The sequence below is a fragment of the Thamnophis sirtalis genome, unplaced genomic scaffold (genome assembly GCF_051295495.1).
Source record: "Thamnophis sirtalis isolate CommonGarterSnake01/CBP01778 unplaced genomic scaffold, rThaSir2_p1.2 scaffold_6, whole genome shotgun sequence".
Taxonomy (NCBI): Eukaryota; Metazoa; Chordata; class Lepidosauria; order Squamata; family Natricidae; genus Thamnophis; species Thamnophis sirtalis.
Genome location: NW_028261386.1, coordinates 4,900,417 through 4,916,335, shown reverse-complemented (window position 1 = coordinate 4,916,335; position 15,919 = coordinate 4,900,417). Strand labels below are relative to the sequence as shown.

Below are 15,919 nucleotides of genomic sequence, written 5' to 3'. Positions count from 1 at the left end.
TGTTGAGTGCAATTATAGCTCTGAGATAAAAGCTATTCAGAAGACGTGTGGTCCTAGTTTTAATTGTTCTGTATCTTCTGCCAATTTGAAGTTTTACACATCTGGAAGTGGCTCCGGTTAGGGAAAACTAGGTTAGACCTTTTCTCCAGAGCACCTTGATAGGAAGTTTGGCAAGCTCACCTGTTGTCCCAAAGCAGTCAACCCTTCCTTTCTTCGATGACACGGAGCACCAACACGACACAAGGTGTTTCTCACGTCGTCTTCTTCCTTTCCTTCCGCTCTAGGCCTTCAACTCCGAGACGGACAGCTTCAAGCTTGCTTACGGAGGGCACCAGTACCACGCCAGCTGTGCGAACTTCTGGATCAATTGCGTGGAGCCCAAACCTCCAGGCCTTCTCTTGCCCGACCTTCTTTAAGCAGACTGTTCTCGGCCAGCCTTTGGTCTTAACAAGGGAGCAATTCCTAGAGGGAGCTCGGAGGGAGAGGGGGGGGGTTTGAAACTAGGTGCTCGAGAAGACCAACGTGAAACGGTGCTGGTGCTTTAGGGCGCTTCCAAAACATTCATCCTAGACCAGCTGTTCTCATGGGAAGGGTAAATGCCACTGGTACATTTTTAATCTGCAAGAGCCTCACCTTGGCAAGGATTTGGAGATACACCCTGATATTTTGGAGGGAGGATTTTGCACTAAGGCATAAATGCCTTCTGGAGCAGAACTGGACTCATGCCGCCTTTCAGCTGTGGCAAAAGCGCCGATTATTATTATTATTTTTTGTCGAAGTGCGTGATAATTTCCTCAAAGGAATATCTTGGGTTTCAACAATTTGCAAGGCCCAAAAGAGTGAGGCTTCATTCTCTTTTTAGCATGCATACCCTTTTAAAAAGCCCCCTACCCCACCCCATGGCTTTTCCTTAATTTTCTCCCAAAAAGGAACTGTCCACTTTGTAGGTTTCTTAAAAATGTATTGCTGTTTGACCTAAATAATCCCTTTTAAAGAAATCCCCCCCCCTCCCAAAATGGACATAAACACCTCTGCTGACACACCTTTGCGTGAGGTACCAGTCTCTCCCCACCCAATCCAGACCCCAAGTTAGGTGAAGAGATCCGGTGATATTTGACTGAATGCAAATTGTCCTTCCAACCTTAAAACTCTTTTTCAGAAACTGTTGCTTTTGTGGCGCAGGCCATAGAAGAGTCCTGGCCCTTTAAAACTAGTTTATTACAATGCAATCTTTTCGCTTTGGCCTCACGGTTTTACAGTAGGAAAAGTGCACATAGGAACAGTGGATAGTGGAAGCAGAGAATCTTCTACTCCAGGAGTGTGAAGCCTTGTCAACTTGAAGACTTCCGGACTTCAACTCCCAGAATTCCCCAGCTGGCTGAGGAATTCTGGGAGTTGAAGTTCAGAAGTCTTCAAGTTGACAAGGTTCGACCCCCTCTCTTTCTACTTATATGTTTTCTTTTTAATGGCATTAACACTGTACAGGTTGGTTAGTAGCCAAACAGAGCACTCATCCTGCAAACCTATTTGTGATGGAAACTCTTTCGAAGCATCATCAGATGGTGGAGGCCTCTTTGCTCCACTTCTAAGCAGAAGCTGGGGTTTTTTTGATGGCCACTGAGACAGGACTGTGATGGAGGGGTGGGGGCTGTTGCAAAACGAACCACACAGCCTCTTTTTTCTTCTGCCTTCCCTATTTTCAGCTTGCGAGCCACCGTGCACAGTTTGAACAGAGGCTTTTTTTTTTTAACGTCAGGTTTAATGATGGTAATTATAGCCCTGGACCATGACTCATGCTCCCTGATTAGAAATGAGCTTACAGGTTGAAAATGCTTTGATCCGAGCTGTTGGTCAGAGATAAAAGACTGCATCTTTCCTCTCCTCTAATTTGACGTGAAGTCATAGCTGGCAAACTAGGCGGTGTTCTCTGTTGACCCAAAACACGCATCGGCCAAGCTCAACGAGTTAATCTTGCCGCCGCAGTTTGCCACTATGATGATTTTCCTAGATCGTCTGCTTGGGGGGGGGGGGAGTTTTCTCTGCAGGTGGCTTTAAAAGAGCCCCCCCCCCCTGCAATGTCCCATGACTGTTTTTCTCCCAACCTGAGAATAGAATTTGCAGAAACAGCCTCTGTGTTGGCGCATGGCGGCCAGACCTCTCAAGGCGCAGGAGTCTTTTAGGAGGCCTCTGAAACGGCTGGCCAGGTGCAGGTCTAGGTGTCCCCCAGTGCAGTGCTTCAGAGCAAAGGCCTGGCAATCAAAGATATCTCCCCCAACCCCCCCCCCAGCCCCCACAGGTTATAAAAACAGGGAAAGTCAAAAGAGGCAGTAGGAAGGCAGGAAGAGATTGCAGCCTGCGATTGCATTCATCCCTGCAAGACTGTTTTTCTTTCCTTCCCCCTCCCTGCTCTTTGTTCCTTCTCTTTATTTTTCCTTCCTTCTCTTTCTTTTTCCTTCTTTCCTTCCCATTTTTTCCTTTCCTTTCTTCCCGCTTCTTTTCCTTTATTTCTTTCTTTCCTTCCCTCCCTTTCTTTTTCCTTCCTTCCCCTTCTCCCTTTCTTTCCTTTCTGTTCTCTCTTTTCTTTTCCTTCTTTCTTGCCTTCATTTCCTCTTTTCCTTCCTCTCCTTCCTTCTTTCCTTTCTATACCCACCATAAGCCAATCAAGAATCTCTCTCTCCAGTTCATTTCCATGTGGTTGGATATTTACCAGGCTTGTTTGGAGATATTGGTTCTCTAAGTCCCTCTCCCTGCTCTTCCTTCCTTCCTTCCTTCCTTCCTTCCCTTTCTTTTTTCCTTCTTTCCTTCCCATATTTTCCTTTCCTTTCTTCCTGCTTCTTTTCCTTTATTTCTTTCTTTCCTTCCCTCCCTTTTTTCTTTCCTTCCCTCCCTTTCTTTTTCTTTCCTTCCCCTTCTTCCTTTCTTTCCTTCTTGTTCTCTCTTTTCCTTTCCTTCTTTCTTGCCTTCATTTCCTCTTTTCCTTCCTCTCCTTTCTTCCTTCCTATACTCACTGTGAGCCAATCAAGAATCTCTCTCTCCAGTTCATTTCCATGTAGTTGGATATTTACCAGGCTTGGTTGGAGATATTGGTTCTCTAAGTCCCTTTGGAGTTTGCATTCAGGCTACAGACTTCGCATCTGGCATCTGGAATCCTCCTCCCAATGTGGTGGCCATGGCCACATTTCCCAAAGCAAAAGGACGCCATCTTTTATGTAATAAAAAAAAAGGTCACATCGTTGAGATTTGCTTCACTTTGATAAATCTCTGCAGAGTACAGTCAATTTCTCTGTAGGAAGACCAGTGTTCATCAACCATGGCAGCTTGAAGATGGGCCGACTTCAAGCAAGGCTGGCTGAGGAATTCTGGGAGTTGAAGTCCACCCATCTTTAAGCCCCCAAGATGGAGAGACGATGTAGACCCAAAATGTAGACCCAAATGATGTAGATGAGCTTTCTGCAAAATCTCAAAATCTCTCCTGCCTCCCATTACCCAAAATTTCAACCCTTGGCCCCCATCCCCACTCAGTGATGGAACCACATCCCCGCCACAACCCATAGCCACCCTTGGAGACTGAAAATAACAAAGCACGCCCTCGCTGGAATTGATCATCCATCTTTCTAATCAAATTTGGTGACTCAGAACCTTTCTTAGCTCTGTAGGACAAACAATCCTCCGAAACTTCTCGCCGCTGAGCCAACATCCACCCCACCCCTTCAAGGCATTCACTACATCCTGAGTGACAGGTTCACTCAGGTGAGAAAATTTGGGTCTTCAACGCTGAGGGAAACGGTGGAGTCTCCTTGAGTTCAGGGATTGACAGATCCAACCAGCTTAATATTCCAGCCAGGGAGTGGAAAAAATAGCTCCGGGTTTACGGAAATGTACCAATTTGCAGCTAATGGGGAAAGGAGGGATTGCAATAAATGCATTTTCCTCTAGGTCGGTGGGTTGTTTTTTTCAAATTTGGCCCCTTTTAAGATGGGTGGACTTCAATTCCCAGAATTCCCTAGCCAGCGTAGCTTTTTTTCCCAAACTGAGGCACTTTAAGATGGGTGGACTTCAATTCCCAGAATTCCCTAGCCAGTGTAGCTTTTTTTTTCAAACTGAGGTACTTTAAGATGGGTGGACTTCAACTCCCAGAATCCCCCAGCCAGATGGCTGGGGGATTCTGGGAGTTGAAGTCCACCCATCTTAAAAGTGCCTCAGTTTGAAAAGCATTAACCCAAATTATGGCCCGTATGAACAAAAAAGACAACACAACTCAGGATGTTCCAATTGAATTCACAGAAACATTTATCGAAACTGGTTGTGTGAAAATACACAGATACTAGGTGATGAAACTTGCTTCCATGATTCAGAGCAAAGCATCTCGCAAAGAAAAACAAGTGTTTTTTTGTTTGTTTGTTTGTTTGTTTTAATGATGAATGTAATAGAACAAAACATCTTCCTTTCTTTGGGGGAGATTGCAAAACCACTCATCTTCCATTTGTTCCCTTCAAACTGTCGCACTGGACCAGGCCTCAGTCTATTAAGGCAGCTTCCTTCGTTCCCTTGTTTTGCTAGCCAAGCCCCCCCCCCCAATTCCTTCCACCCCTGTGTCCTTGGAAACTGTATCCAAGGTTACGGTGTTTCCGCAGATTTCATTACGTTCGGCTCTTCTTCTTTTTTTTTCTTTTGCCTCGCTTCAAATCCAGGTTTGCAGCTGGTTTGGGTTTCTATTGTTTGTTTCTTAAGCCCCCAGCATCCTTTGTTCTTACACTTTTTTACAAAAAATTGTTTTGCTTAAACACGCACCCCCTTTGGAGGGTGAAGGAAGCAAAAGAGACCATTGAACCGGTGAGTGCTTTCTCCCCCTCCACCAGTTCTGTGTTTCCTGCCCTGTCTCTTATCAGCTTACAATCCGTGTTTCAACTCCCATCAATCCTTTCCATCCATCCCATTTTTCTGCACCCACTGCTCCCCAATTTCCTTGACTTGATCCAAACCCCAAGCTAATTCCTTAAGTCTCTACCTTGATTCAACACGAGACACGTTTATTTGTTGTTATCCTAATTTTGGGGTGGCGGCGGGAGGAGGAAAAACAAGCCAGTTTTACCCCTCATATCCATATCCACAAGCATCCTATTGGATCACTAGGCTTCCTTCATCCAGACTTTGAAGGCTAGTAAAGGGGTACCAAATCCCGATAGCCTGCAGGCCAGCTGCTTGGGAACTCAAACATTTAGACGTGTGAGTAGAAGTGACCGAAGGCAGCTTTACTGACTACTAGAAAAACAGCTGAGTTTTTCTGCATTGAAATCCATGCCATTCAGAGCAAGGAGAGACGCTATAATTCACGGACTCCTTGTTCATCTTAAAGTTGGCTTACATCGGGTCGATCCCCCTATTTTCTCACAGATTTTGGGATGTCCAACCCATTGGGTAAATACTGAGCCAGAAGAGAGAAATAAATGCTTCCGTAGCCAGCCTGGTAGCAAATACAGAATGGCAAAAAGAGAGAGAGATAAGAAACGTTAAATTCCCTGTATATCCGGTTCTATCCACTGCGTGCAAATAGCATCTCTGGGGAATTCATGAATCTCTCTTCCCCACCTTCCCTAAAGCAAATTGAAATAAAGCTGCTATTTGTGTTTGATCTGTAGAGATCAGAGTTCCCTGCTTTGTTATGGTGACACCTTTTTTTTAAAAAAAAAACTTGCTTGAAAAGAAAGGCTGCATCTCAATTCTTTTTTTAACGCGTGTCTGTTCCTTTGGTGGCCGTCACGGATGGCCTCCAGAATGGTGTTTGTGGTTGGCATGCTTGTGATGTGACGTCTCCCCTTGACTTTGCTATGCGGTGGTGTTGATACTTTTAAAAACCTGAGAATGATTGTTTTATTTATAACTTATTTATATATACATACACAGACAACACATAAATAAAATAAAATAGACACGCGCAGAGGGACCTACTCGCTCCTTCATAATCTCTATGCTGTATTGATTCCTGTTAAAATTTTCTGACCCTTAATAAAGTGCCGTTTCCTCTCTCGATGTGTGTCTGTGTGTGTCTTCTCCTTCGTCTCCTTCACGGTTGGTGAGCTGCTGGAAGAGAAGTCGATGGTGGCACTTAGCCAATCATAACCTCCTTGGATAGTGACAATCTGCGTCTTGAATACCAGGTGGTGGAATCGAAGCAGAAAAAGAGTCTTCTTTTTAACTCTCTCAAAAGCAGAATGTCCCTGCATTGGGTCTCCAATTTGAGTTTTTGTGGCCTGCAACCAAGTCGATGTAGTGGCGAAGGGACGCGGTGGCTCAGTGGCTAAGACGCTGAGCTTGTCAATCAGAGAGGTTGGCAGTTTAGTGGTTCAAATTCCTAGCACCGCATAACAGAGTGAGCTCCTGTTACTTGTCCACCTTCTGCCAACCTACCATGTTTCCCCGAAAATAAGACAGGCTTTTCTTTTTACCCACAAAATATGGCTTGGACCTTATTATGAGGGGAGGGTTTATTGTTTTGGGGTTGACGGGCGGCTGCTGTCTTCTGAGCGGGCTCCCAAAGAGCCTCATGGGCAAATGGCTGTGTTGCGCTGTCGCAGCAGCGCAACACAGCAGCCATGGAGCGACCACGCTCACAAGCCGCCACCTGGCAAACCCCCTTTCAAGACGGGCACAGCACCATTCACTGACCTAGGGGTATCCCCAAGCCGCATTAGCACCTGTTCGCCGCTGCCCGGCTCCCGTGGCTTGGCGCCTTCGAAATGCCAGTGAATGGTGCTCTGCACGGCTGGAGAGGGTGGTTGCGTGAGCAGCTGTTCCGCTCTTGCTCGCGCGCCTCCCAGCCTCATGATGCCCTGGCCCAGCTCTCCCTGCAGAGGAAGAGCACCTCCACTGCAGCCGCCACCGCATGGCTTTTTCTGTGGCTTCCACACTGAGTCTTCCGGCAGTGGCCGCTCTGGGCGTATGCTCTATGGTTGTACGCTCTGACGGCAGCTGACCCACAACCATAGAGCGTACGCCCAGAGTGGCGACTGCCAGAAGACTCGGTTTGGAAGCCGCAAAAAAAGCCATGTGGAGGTGCCCTGGCTCTGCGAGGAGAGCTGGGCCAGGGCATCGTGAGGCACATGAGCGAGAGCGGATCAGCCGCTCTAATAACCCCCACTCACCAGCCGTGCAGAGCGTCATTCATTGGCATTTCGAAGGCACCAAGCCATGGGAGCGACGAACAGGTGCTCATGCGGCTTGGCGATACCCCTAGGTCAGTGAATGGTGCTGTGCCCGTCTGGAAAGGGGGTTTGCCGGGTGGCTGCTCGTGAGCGTGGTTGCTTCATGGCTGCTGTGTTGTGCTGCTGCGACAGCACAACACAGCCATTCGCGCATGAGACTGTACCCGGCTCTTTGAGAGCCCACTCAGAAGAGAGCAGCCGCCTGGCAACCCCCCTCTTCAGCTGGGCACAGCGCTGCTCACCAACTTAGCATATCCCGAAGGCACCAAGCAACTTGATCACCTTTGCCTTCCCCCCAGTTCCCGCGGCTTGGCACCTTCGGAATACCGCTAGGTTGGTGAGCGCCACACTGCCTGGCCGGAGGTGAGGGGGGTTGTCCAGGGGGCTTATTTGTGGGGGAGGGCTTATATTTTTGCCCACTAAAAAAATGCCGCATGGCCTTATTATCAGGACATGTCATATTTTCGGGGAAACACGGTAGCAGTTTGAAAGCATGTAAAAATGCAAATAATAAAAATAGGGACCACCTTTGGTGGAAAGGTAACAGCGTTCCGTGCGCCTTCAGTGTTTAGTCATGCTGGCCACATGACCATGGAGACGTCTTTGAACAGCGCTGGCTCTTCGGCTTTGAAACGGAGATGAGCACCGCCCCCTCGAGTCGGGAACGACTAGCACATGTGCAAGGGGAACCTTTACCTTTACCCAAGTCAGTTGATGTAGTGGCGAAAGTTCGAGTTAGAAACCAGAAAAAGATAAGTTTTACTCTTGCCTTGCATCAGCATTCCAAGCAACACACCCATCGAAAGCAGAACTCTGAGGCTAGTAGATTTCCCAAAGAACATGTTTGTTGGATGCATCAAATCGGCACAGGTAGTGAAAACCAACTCTAAAAGTTTTCCACGGTTTTAGCCTAGTTAAAAATGCAAAAGTTTCCCTCCCCGGATGTCCACTGGTCACATTGTCCATTGTCTGGGGAATTCTGCGAGTTGAAATCCACCCATCTTCAAGCTGCCAAGGTTGAGGAACAGTGCTCTAAGCAAAATAAATGCTGTTTTGAACCTTTCATCAACTCTTACTCAGTTCAGCCTGCAGGCTTTGATACGCGATATTAAGCGATAAAAACAGATTGGCAGGCTATATAATACAGGCTCCGAAGAGCTTCACAGCTTCACAGCTGGCACGGTCCAAGTGTTGACAGCAGCAGGCAGCTATAGAGAGGAAGAAGAATCTGCAAGGCAACACAATCATTTGGGGGTACAATGCCCTTGCTCAGTAGGTGGTTTTGCTCACCTAGAATTACCAAGAACATGGCAAATCTAGCAGCTGCATCCATTCAACCTGCTTAACTTGGGTTAAGCATTTGTCTTGGTTATTTGTTTTGTGACATAGTTGTGTGAATGCAGCTTGTTTGGTCTGTTTATTGTTCGACCTCTTGCACAAGCCTCTCCAAAACAAGTTTATTCCGTTCCCAGTTTAGGTGTTTTGAAAGAACCTGGCCATCCTCTGCTCTTATGGTGTACAAGGTACATAATGTTGATCCTCTCAAGTGAGGTGTGTTTTTTTTTTCAATTGAGCAAGAATACGTGAATACACACTCCTTCCTGGGCATCCTGTTCCATCTGACCATTTTTCAACATCTATTTTTTAACTACCGTATTTTTTGGAGTATAAGACGTATCTTTTTCCCCTCAAAAAAGAGGGTGAAAATCTGGGTGTGTCTTATATACTGAATACAGCATTTTAGCCTACTGAAATGAGCAAAAAATGGGCTATTTTTTGCTCATTTTTGCCCCACCCCCAGCCCCCAGGAACACTCTATAAGCCTCCTAAAGGCTATGCATGCCCTTTTTTTGACAAAAAAGGGGCCCATTTTTACAAAAAAAGGGGGGGGCGTTTTGGGGAGGTCTGCGGAGTGCAAAAACTTTTTTTTAAATTTCACTCTTCAAAATCTTGGTGTGTCTTATACTCCGGTGCATCTTATACTCCAAATAATACGCTAAGTACTAGCTGATAACCCGGCATTGTCCAAGTATTTATTTATAGGGAGAAAATCTCCAGACCAAAGTTAATTTCTAATGTTGGATTTCCCCCCTTACGAGAGGAAGTCCCCTTGTGGAGTACTGCAAAGCTGTTGCCATGGCAACAACACTGCTCTGTACAGTAGAAGCCATTTTAAGGCACAACAGGCTGTATCTTAGCAGAACACAAACCCTGAGGGATGTTAGGGGTGTCTTACCCCCACCGTATTTTTTTACAGAGGGTAAGTCATCTGTGTCCCAGGTTTGGTTGAAATTGTTCAAGGCATTCCAGAGTTATGCTGGAACATACACACACAAACACACCCATTTATATATATATAGATATATTAGAACATAGAACATCAAATCATAGGGCTGGAAGGGACCTCAGAGGTCTTCTAATCCACCCCCCTGCTTAAGGCAGAAGACCTTATACTGTCAGTCAGATAGTTGTCCAGTCTGTTTTTGAAACCCTCCAGTGGTGGAGCACCCGCAACTCCGGGAGGTAAGCTATTCCACTGATTAATTGTTCTGTCAAGAAATTTCTCCTTACTTTTAGGCTGGATCACTCTTTAACGAGCTTCCACCCTTTACTTCTTGTCCTTCCCTCAGGTGCTTTGGAGATTAGGTTGATTCCCTCTTCTTTGTGGCAGCCTCTCAAGTACTGAAAGACAGTTATCCCGTCGCCCCAATCTTTTTCTTCGATAGGCTAAACCAGTGATGGCAAACGTTTTTCTGCTCGGGTGCCAAAAGGTCGGGTGGGCATGAGAGCGTGCCCATGCGTGCCCACACCCATAATGCAATGCCCTCCCCCCCATGCTCATCCCCTGTGCATGCGCGCAGGCCTCACTTAAAGTCTCGTGAAGCCTGGGGAGGGCAAAAAAAAATAGTCCAAAGGGCCTACTGGAAGTTCATTTCCGAACTTTCGGTAGGTCCGTTGCAGTGGTGGGTTTCAAAAATTGTTCGAACCTACTCTGTGGGTGTGGCCTCCTTTGTGGGAGTGGCTTTCTGCCCATGTGACCAGATGGGAGTGGCTTGCCACCCATGTGACCGGATATGAAGATGCAGACGACACTTGTCAGAACCACCTTAAATTACCTCACACACAGCCCTGGCATGCATAAGAATATGACGTAAACTTGTTTTTTAAAAGGCATCTTTGGTTTGCGTTAAAACAACTTCAACACACGCAATGTTCTGATTGCACCACAAACGCAGCAGTCATCCTTACCTTTCACAGAGGCACTGAGTTTGATAAATAGGAGCATGATAGTGTAGAATAATCATATCCAAGGACCAGTGGTGGGTTTCAAAAATTTTTGGAACCTCTTCTGTAGGTGTGGCCTGCTTTCCGGGTCCACTGGTGGAACCTCTTCTAACCGGTTCGGTAGATTTGATGAACCGGTTCTACCGAATAGGTGCGAACTGGTAGGAACCCACCTCTGGTCCATTGGGCCCGTGTTTTGCCATCCCCAGGCTCCAAAGACTTTCCTGAAGTCTGGGAAGGGTGAAAATGGCCTTTCCCCGCCCTCCGGAAGGCCAAAAATCAGCTGGCCAGCGCCCACTGGAGCTGACATAGGGCAACGCCTCACGTACCCTCAGATATGGCTCCGCGTGACACCTGTGGCATGCATGCCATAGGTTCGCCATCACGGGGCTAGCCGTGTTCCCACTACTGTTAAGCTAATTAGTTCCCACTACCGCTAATTAAGCCATACTCTTAACCAGGATTCCAGGCTATCACCCACTCTCCTCTGTCACATTCCATTTCCCCCTTTTTTTCGCTCAATATGGCTAAACATACCAGTGACATGGAAACGTTCACCTTTGACCTGCTCTATTCTATTTTGGGCACCAGAAAATGGACTTTTTAAATTAAAAAGTGTTTGAAGGGTGTTCTTGAAGGGTGGCTCAGGGGCTAAGACGCTGAGCTTGTCGATCAGAAAGGTCGCTGGTTCGGCCGTTCGAATCCCGAGTGCCGCGTAACAGAGTGAGCTCCCATTACTTGTCCCAGCGTCTGCCAACCTAGCAGTTTGAAAGCACGTTAAAAATGCAAGTAGAAAAATAGGGATCACCTTTGGTGGGAAGGTAACAGCGTTCCGTACACCTTTGAGGTTTAGTTATGGTGGCCACATGACCACGGAGATGTCTTTGGACAGCGCTGGCTCTTTGGCTTTGAAACAGAGATGAGCACCACCCCCCTAGAGTCGAGAATGATTAGCACATATGTGTGAGGGGAACCTTTAACTTTTGGTTGAATTATTGTATTTGTTTCATTAATTTCAGGTAGTTCTTGACTTACAACAGTTTGTTTAGTGACTGTTTGATGTTACAACAGCACTGGAAAAATTGACATGATTGTTTTTCACTCTTATGACTGTTATAGCATCCTTATGGTCATGTGATCAAAACTCAGATATTTCATATTTCATATTCATATTTTATTTCATAAAATATGAAATATTTATGGCGGTTGCAGTGTCCCAGGGTCATATGAACACCTTTTGCAATCTTCTGACAATCCAAGTCATTGGGAAAGCCAGATTCACTTAACAACTACGTTACTAACTTAACAACTGCAGTGATTCCCTTGTGTCAAAAAGGTCATAAAATGGGATAAAACTCACTTAACAACTGTCTTGATTAGCAACAGAAATTTTGGGGTCAATTTTGGTCATAAGTTGAAGACTATCTGTATATCCTGATAGTTTCCACCTGAGCAGTTGACAAATGTTTTAGACAAAATAAGGCAATCGATTAAAAAAAAAATCCCTAAGGTAATTGCGAATGCAAGAATGGCTAAGGAAGAAAGAAAAATACGATGCAGTCTTTGAATTCTCCAAATTATTTTATTTGTGGCAGATTGTCCAGCTGACAGTTTCCCCCACCCTGATTTCACCCCCAAACTGAAAGTCCAAAGCTGAGCTATACATTAACAGAAAGGAATGGAAGACCTTTCTGACTAAATACTTATATTTAATAATTTCCTCTCTATTGGGAGATGGACCATTACTTTTTTGTTGTTGTTGTTGTTTAATGTCACATGGTACAGAGTTATGGTCCCTCCTTCTGAGATGGTTTGCCAAGAAAATGTTTATTACAAGTGAGAAAAATAATAATAATAATAATTAATCCTCAATTATCCCAATAGCTACTAGGTGCATTGTCCCTTCCCCGTATTAAGTGACTGGACATTGTGAATTCTTCTTTCCCTTGAAATGAACTTGCAGAGTCCACTTTACAGATGCGAAAGGCAATATTTCTTACAAAAGTGATTCCGCAGGATGTAGCTTTAAGGCCCCCTTGATTAAGAGGTTGCTGGTTTAGTGCTTTGAAGATGCGTCTGAGGTGCAGGTGACCCAAAAGGAGCTGGAGCCAAGAAGTGGGATGCTTTCCAAAGAGAGGTGGAAGGTCCTCGCCGATCTGGCCAGTTTAGGGTGCCTCACCACCGCCTGCTCCAACTTCCTCTCTTCAGATCCCCCAGTAAGGCATAAAGACCCTCCCTCCCCTTGCGTAAACATCTGGCATCGTCCCGTACGCAGTTTGCACCATTTTCACGCTGTTGCGTCCGTACAGCTCCCATTCGTACTCTATCAGCTGCCTCCAGAAGCCCACATTTGGCCGTATGACCGGGCGCCTCGATTTCACCCAGTTGTAGGCCTCGTACAGGGTGACGTTTTGGTACTTCATCAGGTAGGCGATGCACAGCGTGGCTGACCGGCTCACCCCGGCCGCACAGTGGACCAAAGTAACGCCGTTCTTCCGAGCCACGCTCTGGATCTTGTCTGCCACGCTGTCGAAGTAAAGAGAAATCGGGGCGCTGGGTATGTCAGCCACGGGCACCCGGACGTACTCAAAGTCGGGGAAGTTGAGGTTCGGGAGTTCGACGGTGGCGTTGATGATGCAGGTGATCCCGCGGGATAAGAGCAGCTGGCGGTTGGTGGCGACGCTGCCTTTGCTGAGGTACAGGAAGGGGGTGATTTGGGCAATGCCAGCCATCGTCCCTTCGGAGTAAAAGTGAGGTGTTAAGAGAGTTCGTGGGAGCGTGTAGTGTCTTCGTGCTGTCATAGAAAGATTGCCCGGCCTCTTAGATTTTCATGCCAGATGGATTCTCTGGGATCCTTATTTTCTTTTGTTGATAATGTGTCACGTTGTGTTTTCTTTCACCTGCCAAATGCAGAGGAAGATCAATTTTAAAACATGTCTACACATGGAGGGGAAACAGTCGTAGCCTGTTTATTAATTACTATTATTAATTATTATTACAGTAATTGTGATTATTTATTTATTTCTATCCCACCAGCGGCAAACCAACACACTTTCCTCTTCCTATTTTCTCCACAGCAACAATCCTGTGAGGTGGGCTAGGCTGAAAGAGAACAACTGGCCCAAAGTCATCCAATCAGTTTTCATGGCTAAGGTGTGGGGGTGGAAACTAGAACTCATTGTCTCCTAGTGATTGGACTAAAGTCACCTAACCTACTTTCATGCCTAGGGCGGGACTAGAACTCCCAGTCTCTTGGTGATTCATCCAAAATCACCCAACTGGCTTTCATGGCAGGACTTGAACTCACAATCTCCTACTTACTAGCCTGGTGCCTTAACCGCTAGACCACACCGGCTCTCTAACGGAAACTCTCCAGCAAAATAAGCAAGGCCCTGTGGAAACTGGAAATCAGTCCTATTGCTGGCCTACACCTGATGTGGGATAGTACAGCTAGTACTGTACTAATAGAGATATTAGGCAGGGGTGTCAAACTCGATTTCATTGAGGGCCGCATCAGGGTTGTGTTTGATCTCCGGGAGCCGGGATGGGTGTGACCATGATGTGTGTGACCAGCTCAACATCACTCGTGTCAGGGAGGGGGGCTGTGGAGGCCCGAGCACTCTGCTAGCAAAACCAGGATCTCGAGCTCTATTTTCGGTTGCCACAGCTTCCTACAACACTCCTGAAAACTCCCGAGCTCTGTTTTCGCTGGCAGAAGCACCTTTACTGTTTCCAGGGTGGCCCCACAGGCCAGATCTACCCTCTTTCCCTGAAAATAAGACCCTCCTAGATAATAAGCCCAATTGGGCTTTTGAGCACATGCGCCAAAATAAGCCAAAATAGTGCAACACAGCAGCAGCCACGAGGTGACCACGTTCGCCGCCTCCTGCACCTCAAAAATAATAAGACCTCCCCGAAAATAAGGCCAAGTGCTTATTTCGTGGGTCAAAACAGGGTTTTGTTTTCAGGGAAACACGGTAAATACGCAGCGGGCCAGATCCGGCCCCTTCAGCCTTGAATTTGACACCTTTGAAATAAGGAAATATCTATTTTGGAATAAAGGACGATAGAGTGGGCTCCGATTTGGGCTAATAATTTGAAATCCTCTTCCCCAGCCCTCCCCCCGCCACTGTTCTCATTCATTGTTTTCATGTGCAGCTTTTCTCAAAGAAAAACAAGATGCTATTTTTATCCAGAACACATCATCAGCCACGGCTACCTGCCTGCTGTGCGTTGCCACCAGACTGACCCGCCTGTCTCTGCTCAATTCGTTTAATTTCTTCCCTCTGAACACGTTTTGTTCTTTTAACTTGAAGGAGACAGCAGGACAAAGATGGATTGTAAGCCAGAGGTGACCTACCTTGGCAACTTCAAGACTTGTGGACTTCAACTCCCCGAATTCTCCAGCCAAGCAAGATTGAATTGTGGGTGTTGAAATCCACAGGTCTTAAAGTTGCCCAGGTTGGACGCCTTTGGGGTTAGCCAACGGGTTGATAGTACTGAAAATATCTTAATATCTTTCATTATCTATTGAGGGACGTTTGGCAAAGCGGTTCATCCAGAGTGATTATCCTATTAACAAAGCGTTCGCTGAAAAGCAAAAGGATTACAGAATGTCAAGGTGACTTGAAATGTTTTCTTTCAGGTAATTTCAGCTGTGATGCTCTTTAGCTCAGCTACCAAAGAAACAACTAAACCAGGTGATTTTGGTACCTCAATATTGCACCTGTTGGATTTCCATCTTCCATTGTTCTGTTCTGTTCTTTTCCATTCTATATTTCTATTATTATTCCATTCCATTCCAATCTCCTATTCTATTCTATTCCATTCCATCCCAATCTCTATTCTATTCTATTCTATTCTATTATATTCTATTCTACTTCATTCCATTCCAATCTCCTATTCTATTCTATTCCATCCCAATCTCTATTCTATTCTATTCTATTCTATTCTATTCTATTCTACTTCATTCCATTCCAATCTCCTATTCTATTCTATTCTATTCCATTCCATCCCAATCTCTATTCTATTCTATTCCATTCCATTCCAATCTCCTATTCTATTCTATTCTATTCTATTCCATTCCATTCCAATCTCCTATTCTATTCTATTCTATTCTATTCCATTCCATTCCAATCTCCTATTCTATTCTATTGTATTCTATTCCATTCCATTCCAATCTCCTATTCTATTCTATTCCATTCCATTCCAATCTCCTATTCTATGCTATTCTATTCCATTCCATCCCAGTCTCTATTCTATTCCATTCCATTCCAATCTCCTTCTCTACTCTACTCTACTCTATTCTATTTTTATTATCGGCTCAAATGTTTGAGCTGAGCCAGGGACAAAAAGTTGCTTCAAATTTTTGTTAACCTTCCAAACCTTGATAGTTAATTAAATCAACTTCATACGGACAATAATTCAAACCG

The 15,919-nt window shown here is 45.7% G+C and overlaps 2 protein-coding genes across 2 annotated transcripts in view; one reads left to right on the top strand and one right to left on the bottom strand.

Moving 5' to 3' along the window:
• SYNRG (synergin gamma) overlaps positions 1–1,045 on the top strand; it is a 94,756-nt gene extending 93,711 nt beyond the window's left edge. The window contains exon 21 of the mRNA XM_087717135.1: positions 285–1,045. Within this exon, the coding sequence (XP_087573261.1) occupies positions 285–416 (132 nt within the window). The 3' untranslated portion in view covers positions 417–1,045. The remainder of the gene's footprint in view (positions 1–284) is intronic.
• An 11,004-nt stretch (positions 1,046–12,049) lies between these two features.
• DUSP14 (dual specificity phosphatase 14) lies at positions 12,050–13,382 on the bottom strand. Its single transcript, XM_087717134.1, has one exon. It carries the CDS (start codon positions 13,286–13,288, stop codon positions 12,692–12,694), a length of 597 nt encoding a protein of 198 aa, XP_087573260.1. The 5' UTR covers positions 13,289–13,382; the 3' UTR covers positions 12,050–12,691.
• Between the last annotated feature and the right edge of the window lie 2,537 nt (positions 13,383–15,919).